Here is a 15,156-nt window from a genome sequence, read left to right as displayed (position 1 = left end):
GGGAAGATTAGGCTGTGGGGCAGGAGGCAGCCATCCTCCAGCCCCCCATGCCAGCGCTGCAGTCGGCCATGCAGCAGGATTTGAAAATTTAAAATGCAAATCAGCAGCACAGAGACACACGGCGAGTGATTGCACAGGCTTAGAGGGGTCCCACATCACCTTCTGAGCAGCAGCACCCAACTCTGTAGATGTAGCCCAAGCTGACAGAGATATTTTTTCTCAGGAAAACCTCTGGCCCATCCTAACACCAGGTAACCAGGAAAAATAAATACTGTTTGTGGTGCACATTTGACCTTGGATGCTGCATGTCTGTACACAAAGAGTACTTAAAGAGTTAGAGAAATGCAACTGGTAAAATTAGAGCTGTGCTCAAGTACAAGCCAGGCAAGGCAGCCTGTGGGACAGCAAAGCCACAAACGCTACAGTATCTCACATTTGCTTTGCTACTGCTCCCCAGCAATGTCCTCGCTCTGTATTTCCATGCAATTTAAATGCCAGCGTGCACGCAGGGGGGATGCGCATCCCCGGGAGATACGGCACAGGCAGTGCCCACATCACGAAGCACCCCAGGCGCGCGTGCTCAGCATCCGCACACCTCCAGCACCCACGTGCTGTGACAGAGGGTCACGCTCCTGCCTGGAAAGCCCATGCCAGGGAGGCTGCAGGCTCCTGGCAAGCGCAAGGGGCATTTCCAGGGATGTGACAGCCCACGTGGGCAGGCACAAGTCTGCATCAATAGCCTTTAGTTTTTGCTTAGAGAATATTCCCAGCAAAAGGATGGGCCTGGGCAGCCCTGGGGAGAGGAACGCTAACTGCAGCACTGTTACACAAAGCACCACCCACTTCTAGAAAATAGCCTCAGACACTCAAGCCAACCCACAAACTTCACAAATCCAAGGCAGAAAGTATATAGCAGCAAAACAGTGTTGGTGCATTTAAAGTCTGATGCTCTTTTCAATGTGTTCAACTGAATTTGGGGTATTTTGGAAGCACCAACTTGTGCATCTGCTCACAGGGGCATCAAACAGGAACTTGAGAGCTGATCCAAACCAGCCTGAACACAGCAGAGTCTGGAAGGCAACGGCATGGCACGCATTCGTGCCCACCCAGAGGTGTGGATAAGGGACAGGACACGTGTCCCTGCAAAACTGGGGGCATATTCAGTCCTTGGTGAGAAGAATTTTGCCAGAACAGGTAAATCAGAGGCAAACAAGGCTAATCTGCCAATACAGACATAGCAAGCCCAGCCCAGCTTCCCCACAGTAATCAGGGACCAACTAAGCTGCCGGCTGCTGAGCAACCCCAGCACCTCTGAGAAATTTTGATGCCTGCCTTAAAGCAAGTTTCCTATGAAGCCGTGACTTACTAGCACTAGAAAGAGAGCACGCATGTGCCAAGCTACCTGCTGCTTCTCGCTATTTGTCGCTGCAATGCAAAGCATCAGTCTGCAACCCCAGTGCCTCTGGGGCAAACGAGCATCAGTGGCTCCTTCCAGCCCCTTCTCCTTCATCTTCGAAGGGAGTACTTTTCCCAAAGCCCTATCCCTGCTTACAAACTCCTTCCAGCAGCAGTGGCCAGAACATTGCAGAGGGAAACGTCAGGTGGGGAAGACACAGGAATAGGGCAACCTTGCGACCAAGCCTCCTGCCCGGCATGCAAAAAGCCACGGCGCATTAAGAGAAGCAGCATCACAGCAGGCTCAGAGGGAATATATTTGCAAGCGGCCAAAGCACTGAAGGGAGCTGATGAGCGAGACGCCACATTGCGGTGTCCTTGCTACAGGCTTGCTAGTGCAATAGCGCAGGGGCAGGGTGAAACCTGAACTCCCCATCCTGCTTGAGGACAGCCACAAAGGGCAGTCCTTGCGCAGGGTCCAGAGGTGCCCAATTTATCCCTCTCCCTGCAAATCATATAACTGCAGTCATCGCTGCGGCCCATGAGCCCTGTCCTCAAGACACCATTCTGCATTAGCTGCTAATTAACAGGCACTGCCTCTCGGAGGCCAGACGAGAAGGGCACGCCTGCATCCATCCTCTCGGTCCCACAGACAAGTGCAAGGGGCCCGAGGAAACAGCCCTCCTGAGGAATCCCAGGAATTGCTGCAAGCATCGCCTCCGCATGCAGTCGCGTGAGAAGCTGTTCTGGGATGGTTTGGCTCTGACACAAGCCAGGGCAGGATTTACACACCCCCGCCGGACCCCGGAGATAGCGTGTATCTGTTAATCCCCAGAGCATCGCACAGAGCAGGGTGGGGAAGGTGGTGTGTGCAGTCCCTCACCGGGATGCCGGCTCAGCTCCTGGTCCACCCAGCAGCCCCATCACACTGCATTCATCCCCAGAGCAGAGCCCCCAGCACAAAAGCAAGCACGTGGCCCCACCAAGTCGCCCCTCGGCAGACAAAACCGTCCCCCACTCCCCGGTGCCCTCCCATAAAACCTGACCCCTGGAAGCACAGGCAAACAAAGGCTGCTCCCACCACCGAGAGGGACCATCTGCGGCAAGGAGCCGGTGGGGCAGGTGCGAGAAGCCTGTGCTCGGGGAGCAACATGTTTGCTGCTATTCTCCTGACGAGGTTCCTAGGAAACCCAGAGGATTCAATAGCTATTAAGTCAGGCTTGTGCTTAGACATGGACTATTGCTGCTGCTAGCGAGCACAAATGTTGGGGAGACATGAGAAAACACTGGAGACAGATTATTCTGACATTCAAGTTGCAGATTGTAAGTGAGAAGAACTGTCCCCAAAGACAAAGTGGGGGGAATGAAATAAAAATGCTCCTCAGGAAGCCTCACAACCCAGGATAGCTCGCAGGGACAGAGCTCCTGGCTGGAACAGGGCAAGTGTGACCCAGCACTCAGGATGCTTCAGCACTGGGCTGAGCACTTACTGCATTTAACTTTGCTTTTCCCCCACTCTGAGCAGGTCACCGGGATCAGCACTGTTGCTTTAGCCCTGAGCAGCTGTGACAACCACATCTTTAGATCTGCTCTTCCTTTCCCTCTATCCCACCATCCTGCAAAGCAGCAAAGCCAGACAATGGCATCCGAGGGGTGGAAGCTGAAGACGGCCAAGCAGCACAGAGTCTCCGGTGCTCAACCAAATGCCACACTGCAACTCCAGAGGTCAGAAACCTGTCTGGATCAATCCGTGCTGCCGCACCAGAACCACTTGCTGTCAGCAGAAGAGCTATAGCCGCAGGGCAGGTGAGGAAGAGGCTTTGTTCATTAAAAGAATTATTTTGTTAGGTGAAGACTGCAGTTTGATAGGAAATTGGAATCGGGATAGCTGCTTAGCTCATGTCTATCAAGAGCCCCAGCTGCCCTACTTTGTGCTTTCTGTGATTTTAATGAGCAGTGATAGGATTTCAGGGTGGTTTTTAAGGAAGCATCCGATGCACTCCAAGCACAGCATGCTGGGAAGGAGGTAGCACAGGAGCCCAAGGACATCTATGCTCAACATGAAGGTCCCCAGGGTGAGCAGCTTGTGCCCAACATTCAGGCATTTAACTCTACAAAGGCACAACCCCAACTGAAAAATCACTTTGTAAAGCATGGCGCGTTCACGAACTGCAGCTCCCCTCTGCGGGCTGGCAGGATGCTGCAGCCTCACAGAAGGAGCAATTTGTCCCCAAAAACCTTCCCTAGGTGGGTCTGTGATAACCACAGCTGCCTGAGACACCAACACCAGGTAACACGGACAAAGGCGGCTCGGCCAGCAACTGCTGGAGTTAGACAATATCCTCCACATTAGAGAAATGTGCATGACTGCATGTGGCCCCACCAGTTTAACTACAGCTTAAGTCAACGTAAATCACAGGCTCAAGACCTGGCTTTAGGTCCCCATCGCATCCCAAGCACCACAGAGTGTGTGCAAGCACCCGGTGAGCTGGTTCGGGGAGATGACCCAGGCCAGAAGCAGCACTAACCGGTGCTGGGGGGCACGTGAGCTGTGTGATCCAGCGTGCCCTCGGCTGAGCACAGGTGCAAGGGCAGCAGGGACCTGGCACTCAGTCCGGCCTTAGACGCTGGGAAGACACACCCTGCATCAGTGCAATGCCAGCACACACGGCTACGCGTAAAGTGGTGGTTCCTGAGAGTTTCAGACTGCCTCCAGTCAGGGAGGACACACCAGCGAGCAGTTTCCTTCCCTGTTATCACTAATCTCGAAAGCTGCCCTGTGCCCACCCTGCTCAGAAGAACAACAGACACTGCAAGTCCTGCAGCCCCAGGGCCTCAGGGATGTTGGATATTCACAAATTACAGACATTCAGCCTCTTTCCGTCACCCTCCCACGCATGCAGGAGCAGCTGCCTGGCACTGCCCTGCTCCCAAACCCCAGCCCACCCCATTGCCCCCCCACCAACACCCCAGCCTTACCCTGCCTAGGAGGTTGCCTTGGAGGAGGGTCTGCTGCAGCGCTGGGGCCACCTCCTCCAGGTGCAGCATGTGGCAGAGGTCAGTGAGCTCCTCCTGCCCCAGGGACCCCGTGCCTGTGCTGTCGAAGCTGTCAAAGAGCTCCTTGAGGCGAGCTTCATACTGGTCCTGCTCAGCTTCATCCATCCCATAGCCTGCCACGCTCACCTGCGAAGAGAGATGGGGCCGGTGAGCATCGACTGCAGCACCCACGGCACAGCATGCAAAGGTGAAAACCCCGAGGGCTGGTACTGGGGCAGCCCACGAGGCCGTTTGCTGCAGTTTTTGTTTGCATTAAGTGAACTTGGTGCTCTTCCACCCCTCCAACCTCTCGCATCCCGCTGGGTGAAGCCAGAAGTCGCACAGCAGAAAGACCACGGGAAATAATCCTGCACATCAAAGCCTCAGGGTGGGGGCAGCCCGGGTGGCTGGGGCAGCACATCCCTACCTGCTACCTCACCCTGGCTCCACGAGCAGCTCATTTAGCTCAGCTGGAACAGCTGAGGTGCTGCAGGGGAAAATTGTTCCCTTGAGCTCTACTGGTGCCCAGGTGTTGCAGATGATGCTTTGCCCACCTTACTGAGAAGATAAACAATGATCCCAGCAGCAACAGTTCACCAGTGGCAGGGAGCAAAGCATGGGGCTCTGCCTGCAGAGGGAGGGCAGGAGATCCCAACCACTGCCTCTCCCTCTACCCTGAACACTTCAGGCCAGCCAGCCACCATCTACATCCCCCGACCACAAACACAAAACACAACCCTGCACCAAATATGCTCCTTTTTATGCTGGCTTGGGTTCAGGGAGCCCCAGCATCCTGTAAGCCCTGTTGATGCCAGCATGCAGCATCTCTGTTTTCCTTTACAACCCTGACACAAAGCCCCCCTGTGCCTGGGAAGGACATTCCCCACTGGGTCACTGCCCAGTCCCGTGGCACTCACTGCACTCCTCCCCTTCAGGTGCTTCAGGTCAAACCCTGTCTGAAAGCCGAGAACTGTTTGATAGGGGACACTGCTAGGGTGGCAGCAAACCCAGCCCCCGAGCAGAGCTGACCCCAGCACGGAGACAGCTGAAATATATCTGATCTCCGGCACCAGCAAACAAAGCCCAGGTGGTTTCCCCACCACTCGCCTGAGGGTTTGATCCTCCCCTCCAACAATTTTTCATCTCCCTCATCCCATTGCTAACCAGAGCATCGCAGCCCCAGGAACTGTTTTGGCAGAGGAACAAGGAGGGAAATTTCCTGTTTGAAATGAAGGATTCGGCTGGCATCCATTGGTCTGGCTGCAGGGCTCACCACCGGCTCGGGGCAGCAGCAGTAGTGCCACAACACAGCCTTGGCATGTATGGCCACCACGGGGGACCTGCCACCACCAGGGTGGGCACGATAGGCACAGCAGCCATCATCACCAGGGCTATGGGCATCGCAGGGACCCGATGCCCCAAGGACACAACCCCAGGATGCTCAGCCAGTCTCGGCCCATCACCCAGTGTCAGCCTGTCCTCCGTGTTTTGCCCGCGCTGCTGCAGGTTGTCTCAGCCAGATTTCCCAAAGAGGGGGTCCTATCTAAACCCCCTCACCAACCAGCCTGCCATGGAGCAGCCACCTCCCCTCCTCTCGGCATCGCAGGGTTCCTGCGGCCGCCCGCGTCACTGGCGGTGCTCACAGATATCCCGGAACAAGCGGAGCTGCCCCGACTGCAGGGTGCAGCCTGATTTCAGCCCCCTGCCCACCACCACAGCCTCAGGGATCACTCTGATCTTCACGATTATCATGAGCCACCACATCAGCTCACACAAGTGCCCCGTGGCAGAAGGGCAATCAGAAAAGCCTGTCCCACCAACACAGCTGGATAACTGGGAAATCTCCGGGGCAGGCACTGCAGCAGCCATGTCCTTGATTTCGCTGGCCACAGGAACAGATGCCAATGCAGAGCAGTACCGGGCTCCCGCGTCTGCTGAGGGATGCAGGGCTGGTGCCAAGCATCACACAGGGCCCACGAGACAGAAATAGCCCAGTCTGGCTGTCCTTCCTCCCATGCTGACATGGGCAAGGACAGCAGCATCACCAGACCTCTCAAGAGAGCAGACACAATCCCTCCCCATCCTCACATTGCTCTACCCGAGCCTCACACCCTCAGTGTCCCCCATTCCTCGCCCCCCAGATGCCTCTCGAGCTGCTTTAGCAAAGCACCCAAGCGCTGTGGGGCTACGCGATGGTGCAGATGCATTTATGTTCAACCCAGGGCGCAAAGGAGTCGGCACCCAAAAACTCAGATGCCTGCAAGAAGAAGGTGGGCAGCAAACTAGTTTCCTGGTTCTCACGCCAGCCACCCCATTTCCCACCTACACCCACAGTTCAGCACACACAGGGCTTGATAGCAGCCACTGCTGGGTACCGGCTTCAGGAGAGCCCTGCACACCCCAGCAGCCTCAAAACTCATAGCAGAGCCTACAGCAAAGGTGACTCCGACCCACAAAGCTTCCCAGGCATTTTTGAGCTTCTTATCTTCAAGGTCAACCACCTCCTGAGCCCAAGAGACCCCTCCAGTGCCCAACCCTACATCCACACCACTAGAACCAGTTCCCCCAGTTAGACAGTGCAGAGAGCTAAATGCCACCTCCCAACATATCCCCAAGCATCTACGCTGCCAGAGCATTGGGGTCACCCTCTCTTGGTGCCATACTGGCAGGCAGCCCCAAAACCTTATGCATCTGGATGGGCTGAGGGTAGAGGCACTGGAGAGCCCCTAAAACCAGCAAGAAAAATACAATCCCCAAAGGCGAGGAGCACTGTGTCCACGGTCCCTGCCGGGGTACAAACCTGCCCTACAGCCCAGGTGAGTTTTTGGCAAGGGCACGGTGGCCCTGGCAGCCTTGCATGCCCCCACGGCAAGGGATGGTCGGAGCTCACTGGGCTCCGCACCAGCTCGGCACGACCCAACCACCCCATGCACCCTGGGGAGGGGATTTCAGCCTTTCCAGCGTAAAAAGCACCAGAAGTAAATAAAGGACAACGCTCTTTGCCTACCTGCAGTCAGTCAATGACAGCAAGCTGCCAGCAGCGAGGCAATCCCGCACGCATCCTGTGCAACCTCCATCTTAGGAAGCTGGCTCCGACAGGCAGCCGGCTATGCAAGGTGACCCAAGATGCCTACTCCCAGCTGAATTATTCAGCAGCGCTTCAAGAGGGGAAAAAAAAATACCCAACCTTCCTACCTGATGAGCTCACAAGGCTGCCTGGCATCACCCAGCAGTCAAAATAATGAGGTCAGCGGCATCAGAGACCCGGCGTGCGCAGCCACCCTCTGCACCCGCACGCTGGAGCTGCCTTGCAGGGTTGGGGATGGAAGGCTGGCAGCAGAGAAAGGGCTAAGAGGGGAGGGAGGGAGGGAATACAAGCAGCACACAAAGCCTGAATTAAACCCCAGCCTTTCATCTCCACTCCAGATGGGCCAGCAGCTGAGATGCAGGAGGGCAGCCCAGAGCCGGCAGGATAATAGGGGCGGGCAGCAGCTGAGCTGGGGCTCCCCAGTCCCCTGAAAGGAGGAGAGGGGCCATTCCCTGCATAGGGCATCACTTTGTTCAGATTTATAGCTGACCTTCTGTGTCCTGTTAAGTCTCCCAAAATGACCAGTTTGAGCAGACAGCACAGAAAGGTGCAGGTTTAGGAGAACTGCTTGGAGTCATAACCATGTTATTCTTTATTTCTCTTCTCCCTATAACAAGTCCCGGGAAGCAAGGCACTCAGGGATGATGAGAAAAGGAAGTTTTCACCAGCGTTTCTTTCCTTCCTTTAAATCCACCCCCTCCTGAGAGCCAGATAACCTTCACGGCGCACAATGTAGGCGCCTGATACAACTAAATTCTCAGCTAAATTTAACTCAAACAATATAGGCTTCACCAGTAATTACCGCTTCGCATATTAAGTGCCTGGAATCAATATCAACCTCCAAGCTTTAGCCTTGAACTAATGAAGACACAGATTACCTGGTCAATCAATGGCACCATCAAGTCAAAACACTATCATTAGCACAATGCCTTTTTTTTGTGTGCAAAATATTAATACAAGCAGCACGCTTGCTGCTGTGCAGTGGCACAACGTGGAGATGGCAGGGATGCTCTGCCCAGATGCTGCCATGGCTGCATCACCAACGGCCCCTCACCAGGGCTACAGGCTACAGCGCCTTTGTCCCAACCAGCTCTCCACAGAAGGCAGCAGCCTCAAGCAAGTCATCCCCTTCAAGGGGGAAATGCTGCTTTTGCTGCTACTCTTCATTGCCTCGACTCAAACGAGGGCCTGGCAATTAGCAGCGCGTAGGTGCCCAGCAGAGCGGCATCACATGGCCGCCTGCAAAACACGAGCACCTGCTCACCGAGGTGGAACCATGTCCACCCTGCTCTGAAGAGCAAGGCCAGGTTAAAAGCAACTCACCCATCCCCCTGCTCTCCTGGCAACCCAGACAGTGTGAACGCAGCTGGCAAAAGCCACCACCAGGACCCCAGTTTTTAATGGCAGGGATTATGCAGAGATGCCCAGCAGCCACCGAAACCAAACCCTTGAGCCCTTGCTGAAAAGCCAGAGCTGAGGTTGTCTCACCCAGCTCATTATCTCCTTCCCCTAACGAACCATCTCATCCATCGCAGCTGTGGCTAAGCTGCTGCGATTCACTGCACGCACCCCCAGACCCCCACACCACTGCCTGTGTCGGGGCGATTTCTGAGCTCAGCCCACCCTGCAACACCCCGTCCCCTCTTGGGTAGCAGCGGCTCCGCGAAAGGTCACACCGAGAAACCAAAGAGAAGGGGGGAAAAAGAAACCCCAAAGGATAATGAAGCACCCAAATATCAGTAAATCATTTGACAGCACACCTGGCTCTTCAAGGGTCACCACCAAAGTCAGCGTTACAGCTGGCGGTTCCTCCTCCCCATTGAGCACACTCATAATTTTTGCAGCCCAGCACCGGCTGCTTTGCACCTCAATGCCACCTCTCACCACGCTCACCCAAAACACAGCCAAACCCTCTAAAGTTGGCAGAAAAAAAAAAAAAGGAGGGGGGATTCTGTTAACCAAGCTCCACTCCAGATTAGCAAAGCAGCAATGGCATATAAAGCGCTATAAGTTTATGTAAAGAGCTTCAAAAGAAGCACAGTGTTTTGAATATTCAACCCACCCCAGTATTTGCATTGTAATAGGGCCTTTCAATAAGCAGCCTTCCCCTCAATAAGGGAAAAACAAAGCGCCCATCTGTTTTGATTTTGCAAATCAGGCTGGAGTTGCCCTGCAATAACTTGGGGAGCCCTGGGTGCGATAAAGCCCAAGGTATAGGCACAAAGCTGATTATTTCAGAAGTAAACAAAGCAAGTCGGCAATTTATCCAGCGACGCCTCATGCGCCAGGAAATAAGGGATTCGGTAATTCCCGCGGAGCTCATCCCTGCGCCGGCTCCGATAAAACACGGGCCATGCTGAATCACGGCGATAACGCCACGCATCCATTGCGCTGTCGGGACTGCGGTGAGCTTCTCGCCGTCATCCCCGTCGGGGTGAGCGGATGAGAAAGACGGGCAGGATCCATGCACCCACCCTAACTGACACCCGCTTTCAGGGTGTGGCGGTTTAGCCCTGGTGCACCCACGCACCTGGCTCCGGTGGCTGACCTCCTGGGCTGCGGATTTGGGCTCTACTGGCTCATGGCCTTGGCTCCATCCTTACCCGGATGGGTGACGGGCCCATGCTTTGCGACCAGACAGCAGATGCCGTCTGGCACCCTGGTGACAGCCAGGGCTTCGCCAATGACAAAACAACTGCTGTTATTAATTCCTCCAGCCGCAGCCTGCTGCTTCCCCAGCCCAGCCCGGGGAGAGCTGCTCCAGAGCCCACTCCCACCCCCAGAGTTTTGGGGCATTTGGAGCATCTCTCCAGGGACAGGATGGGGATGCACCGCAGGACCGGGTGCCCTTGGCAGGGTGGGGAGGGAGGTGGGGGTGGTGAGCAGCACCCAGCCCCCCCTCACCCCACCGGACCCCTGTCACCACCGGGGACTGCGGGGGCTTTTGCGTGGCCCCTCACCCACGCAGACACCCCTCCGCACCCACCCACGTCTCAAAATCCGCATTAACCCCTCCGGTTACAAGACCCCATCCCCAGCGCCCCCCTCTCTTCCAGCATCGCCCCCCGCAACCCCCGCACCTTTCCCCTCCGCACCCACCTCGCCCCTGCCCCGCCGCCCCGCACACGCGGCCGCCCCGGGAAGGGGCGGGCAGCGCCCGAGGAGGAGGAGGAAGAACCAGCGGTGGTTGGGGTTCCCCCCGCTCCGGTAATCCTTCCTCCCTCCCACGCACGCACCCCCCCAACCACCCGCGGTGCTCGGCGCTGCACCCCCGCTCCCCTCCCGGGCTCACCCGGCGCGGCTGCCGGTGCCTGCGGGCGCGGCGGAGCGGAGCCGTGCGGGGCCCTGCGGAGGAGGAGCGGGGCCGGGGGAGGTGCTGCGTTCAAATGCGGCGGCGTTTATTGGGCTGCAGCTCGGGGGCGGCCCCGGGGGTGCGGGACAGCCCCCGGGGGCGGGGGCGACCGGCGGCCCTTTGTGCTGCAGGGCCCGCCCCCCGCCCGCCCACGGCATCGGCGGCGTCCCGCAGCACGGGGGACAGCTGTGTGGGGTCTCCCGCGCTGTCCCGCACCCCCCCCGGCACCACCCGTGGTCTCCGCTGTCCTGCACTCCCCGGGTGGCATCACCCCGGCTCCCCGCTGTCCCGCACCCCGCGGTGGCATCACCCCGGCTCCCCGCTGTTCTGCATCCCGGGGTGGCATCACCTCCATTCCCACACCCCTGGGTGGCATCACCCTGGCTCCCCACTGTCCTGCAGACTCAGAGTGGCATCACCCTGGCTCCCCTGCTGTCCTGCAGACTCAGAGTGGCATCACCCTGGCTCCCCTGCTGTCCTGCACCCCTGGGGTGGCATCACCTCAGTTCCCACACCCCAGGGTGGCATCACCCCATCTCCCCACTGTCCTGCACCCCTCAGATGGCATCACGTCGGTTCCCACCATCCCACACCCCAGACTGGCATCACCCCACCTCCCGGCTGTCCTGCACCCTGGGGACATCACCCTGCAGCACCTCATCATCCCAAAAAACAATGGCAGGTCGCCTGGGCTGCCCCATTCCTAAAGGTGACAGCACCGTGTCACCCCACTGTGCCCCACCCCAGGGACATGGCACCCCGGCTCGCTGCCATCCCGGGGCCTGCGGGGTCAGCATCCCCGCCCCGGGTCTCCTCATGTCACCGTGATGCGGGGGTCACGCTGCACCTCGTGGCCCCGAGCCCTTCCACTCGCCCCAGCACCCGCGGTTGCTCAGAGCACCAACCCATCTGTGCCCCCCGCTTGCTTTTGTGTGGGGGGTGTCACAACCGGGGCCAACCCTCTGGCCCATGAGCCATCCCGTGGGGGGGCTCCGGGGTGCTGACGCACCATCCATGGGCACCCACAAAACTCAAACCCTCACTTAAACCTCAGCAGCCCTCATTAGAGGCTGGAGCCATCGGCCGCCCATGCTCCTGCTCAGAGCCAGCAGGCACGGGATGAGTGGCAGGGAGCCAGCAGTGCCCAAGGGTTGTGGCTTGTGGATTCTTCAGTGGCTAATAAGGGGTTCAACTCACGCTGCAATCTACTCTCACACAATTGCATGGGCTTATGGGTTTATTTTGCTGCTTTTTTGTGAAAATGCTGGGGTGTTAATAACTTTTAAGCCTTCTTCCTTTTCTTAAGGTGACTCTGAAATTGGTCCTCAGGGTCAAAGTATTTATGGGGAGGAGCAAGGGAAACACAAAAGCCTTGCAGTTAGATGCATGGATGCACAGCAGTTTGCATAAGCCTTGCTTTAATAGCAAACCAGGCTTAAAACCCAAAGACATCCTGCAGTGGAGACATGGGCTGGTTTGCCACACAGTCCCGTCGGCTGCAACCGGGACACCCGGGGCACCACACGTGAGCTAAAAAGTGTAATAAAATATTTAGCCCGCTGCAGCAGCTGGGGAAGCTCTGCTGCCTGGGCGCACCCGCTTGGCACGTCACTGCTGGCTGCCCTGGTGCCGTCGCTGGGGACGTGGCAGAGCCAAGCGGGTCCCCCAGCGTCGAGCAAAGCCCTGCCCAGGGATGGAGCCGTGTCCCCACAATAACGGGGGCGAGGAATGGGGACTTTAAAGGGAAGGGGGCCTTGGTGAGAGGCTTTGCTGGACAGATGTTAGCAGCCACGGCTTTGTGCCGGGGGAGGGCTTTTTGTTTTGGTTTTTAACATTTGCCATTTTTCTCCGATGTTTTCTTCTGTCCTGACAGTTGCTGAGGGATTTTCTTTCTTTTCTTTCTCTCTCTCTTTCCTCATTTGCTTTTTCATCCCCGGTTCAAACACTTTTTCACTGCATATTATGCTGAAGTTGAAACCATCTGGTGCTTTGTTTTGTTGCGAGCCCGGCGAGTGCCAGGACCTTTATCCCCCTCACCCTCCTCCTCGCCGCGACAGCGCCGGTGCCTCACTAATCCAAGCGACAGCCCCGAAAAATCTCCACTGTCACCCAACAAAGCGACTCAGCGCGTGTTTGCATGCGTGCAGCCAGATGGGCGATGGGGACAGGCAGCACACTCCGTGTCCCTGCGTCCCCAGCCAGCCCACGGGGGCGCGCAGAGCCCGGGCTCGGCAGTGCCGGCCTGTATCACCGCAGTGCAAATTCCTGACTCATTTTTAGGACCAGCTGTTAGCAAAGGCATCCTGATTTTATTTTTTCCCCCTTTTTCCCACAGGAGGAAAGCATGTTTCTAGGAGCCACAGAGCCCCGCCAGACACGGACCCCGACAGCCTATTTTTGGATCCTGCTTCCAGCAAGCAGCTGCATTCGAGGATGACATTTGCAGCGAGTGCCTTCCGAGCGAGCTCGGCGGAAGGAAACCTCTGCTCACCCATGCCATCACGTGTGACACGCCACACAAAAATAAAGGGGCACATGGGAAAATCCGGGATCGCTGGACAGAAGCTGCCTCCCATGGCTGGGCTGGAACCAGTGCCACAGCCGAGCTACGGGGCTGGCATGGAGCCACCTAAAAACAGGGTCAGCGGTCGCAGGCGCCTGCGCAGGCGGTGGGCGACTCTTCTGCGAGGCCGTTGGCGCCTGGTCCCTGCAGAAACACCCTCCCGGCATGGCTCTCGCTGCTCCGTCACGCTTTCCTTCCCATTTCCCCTGCACAATGGGGTGCTTTGTTCTGCGGGGGCCAGGAAAGGTCCGGCTGCAGCCCAGGGAGCTGGTAGGGGCTGAGAGTTGTTTCTGACTCCCGAGGGTCTCCTCCTGCTGTGCCGTGCTGGGTGAGACGCCCTTCACCCCGGCCTCCCGCCGGGCCCGGGGAAAGCAGGGCCATAAAATAGCAAAAAAATTAGCAAAAAAGCTACAAAACCGTCAGAAAAAATAAACAAAAGGGGCATTTAGGAAAAGACGCCATAGGAAAAATCAGCCGGAAACCTGCCCGTCTCACAGCTGGTGTGGGGAGAAGTTTGGAATAAGCCCAAACTTTGATTTTTTTTTTTTCATAAAGGAATGGCGAGCTGTGCTAAGCCGCAGCAGCGTCACGCCTCCGCGCTGCGGCTCGTTGCTGCCATCGCACGTCCAGCCCCCGCTGTACAAGTCGCGTTTCCGCCACCGCTGCTTGGGCCTGATCCTGCACACCCTTTCGGTTGCAGGATTTACCCTCCAGCTCAGGAGACCCTCATATTTGTTACGTTTGCTGTGCTGGCTTATGATTGCAAGAAGTATTTGTGCGGCTGCTCCAGCCTGGTGTGCACGCCACGCTGCCGAAGCATCTGCCGTAACTCCGTGCTGATCCCCTCTGGCTCTTGGTGCTGAATAAAGCCCCTGCAGGCAGCGCTGGCCACACCTTGGCCATCCCTGTGGATCATTTCTCCCATCATCTTCATGGCAATGCACTGACGTGTGCCCCAGCATCCACTGGGAAAGGGGAAAAATTGGGGGTGGAAGGAAAAAGCTCTTTTGGATAAAACTGGCCGGATCTGCAGGTCGCTTCCACTGTCCTCCTGCCCCTGTGGCACGGGACGAGCAGCTTGCGCCTGGCTTGTGCCACCTTATTGCAATATATGCTGACGGGGAACATGCACCCACCTGCCCACGGCCCCAGTGGCCCTGGTTTGACCGGACCTGTTTGTCTTTGAACTTGCATTCGGGGCTGGGAGCAGACTGCATCCGCACATACCACACCAATTCACGTAGCTGCACGCAAGCACCCTGCTGAGCACCCTCCCTCAAATACCTGCCATGGGTGCCGGGTACTGGAGGGATGCAGGGCCACGTGCCCAGCTCCTGCCTCGTCTCAGCAGCGTATCCCACCTTGCCTGGCCCCGGAGCTCGGCTGAAACCACAGGTGCCCAGTGTGCGCTCAGGAAAAGCCGCACAGGTCTTGCTTTTGGAGGGCAGGCGAAGTAAGAGCAGCTTGAAACACCTTGAACCCAGCAGCGTGGGCTGGCTGCTCCTCTGCAGAGGCACTTTGCTCCCGACCCTCCCGGGATTTATTGAATGAAGGCTTCTCTGTCGCAGGACCCATCAGCGGGCATGGCGAAGCAGGCGATGGCCCCACCGTCCGTGCCCGCAGCCCGGCACTGCACCCTCCCTCTCCCGCTGGAATTTCACGGGGAATACCGGCAAAATGGGGACATTTCTTTCTCGGTGGGAAGTTTCAGTCCGAATATTT

At 57.2% G+C, this 15,156-nt stretch overlaps 1 protein-coding gene across 3 annotated transcripts in view; it reads right to left on the bottom strand.

Moving 5' to 3' along the window:
• NIN (ninein) overlaps positions 1-10,887 on the bottom strand; it is a 61,743-nt gene extending 50,856 nt beyond the window's left edge. For all 3 annotated transcript variants that reach the window (XM_075104367.1, XM_075104369.1, XM_075104368.1), the window contains exons 1-2: positions 10,812-10,887; positions 4,375-4,578 (exon numbers count right to left, since the gene is read on the bottom strand). In XM_075104367.1, coding sequence (XP_074960468.1) covers positions 4,375-4,557 — 183 coding nt within the window. In that variant the 5' untranslated portion in view covers positions 4,558-4,578; positions 10,812-10,887. The remainder of the gene's footprint in view (positions 1-4,374; positions 4,579-10,811) is intronic.
• Positions 10,888-15,156: the final 4,269 nt, after the last annotated feature.

This window comes from Phalacrocorax aristotelis, chromosome 9 (genome assembly GCF_949628215.1).
Source record: "Phalacrocorax aristotelis chromosome 9, bGulAri2.1, whole genome shotgun sequence".
NCBI classification, from domain to species: Eukaryota; Metazoa; Chordata; class Aves; order Suliformes; family Phalacrocoracidae; genus Phalacrocorax; species Phalacrocorax aristotelis.
Note: the sequence above shows the minus strand (reverse complement) of the source record. Positions and strands in the feature narration are given on the sequence as shown.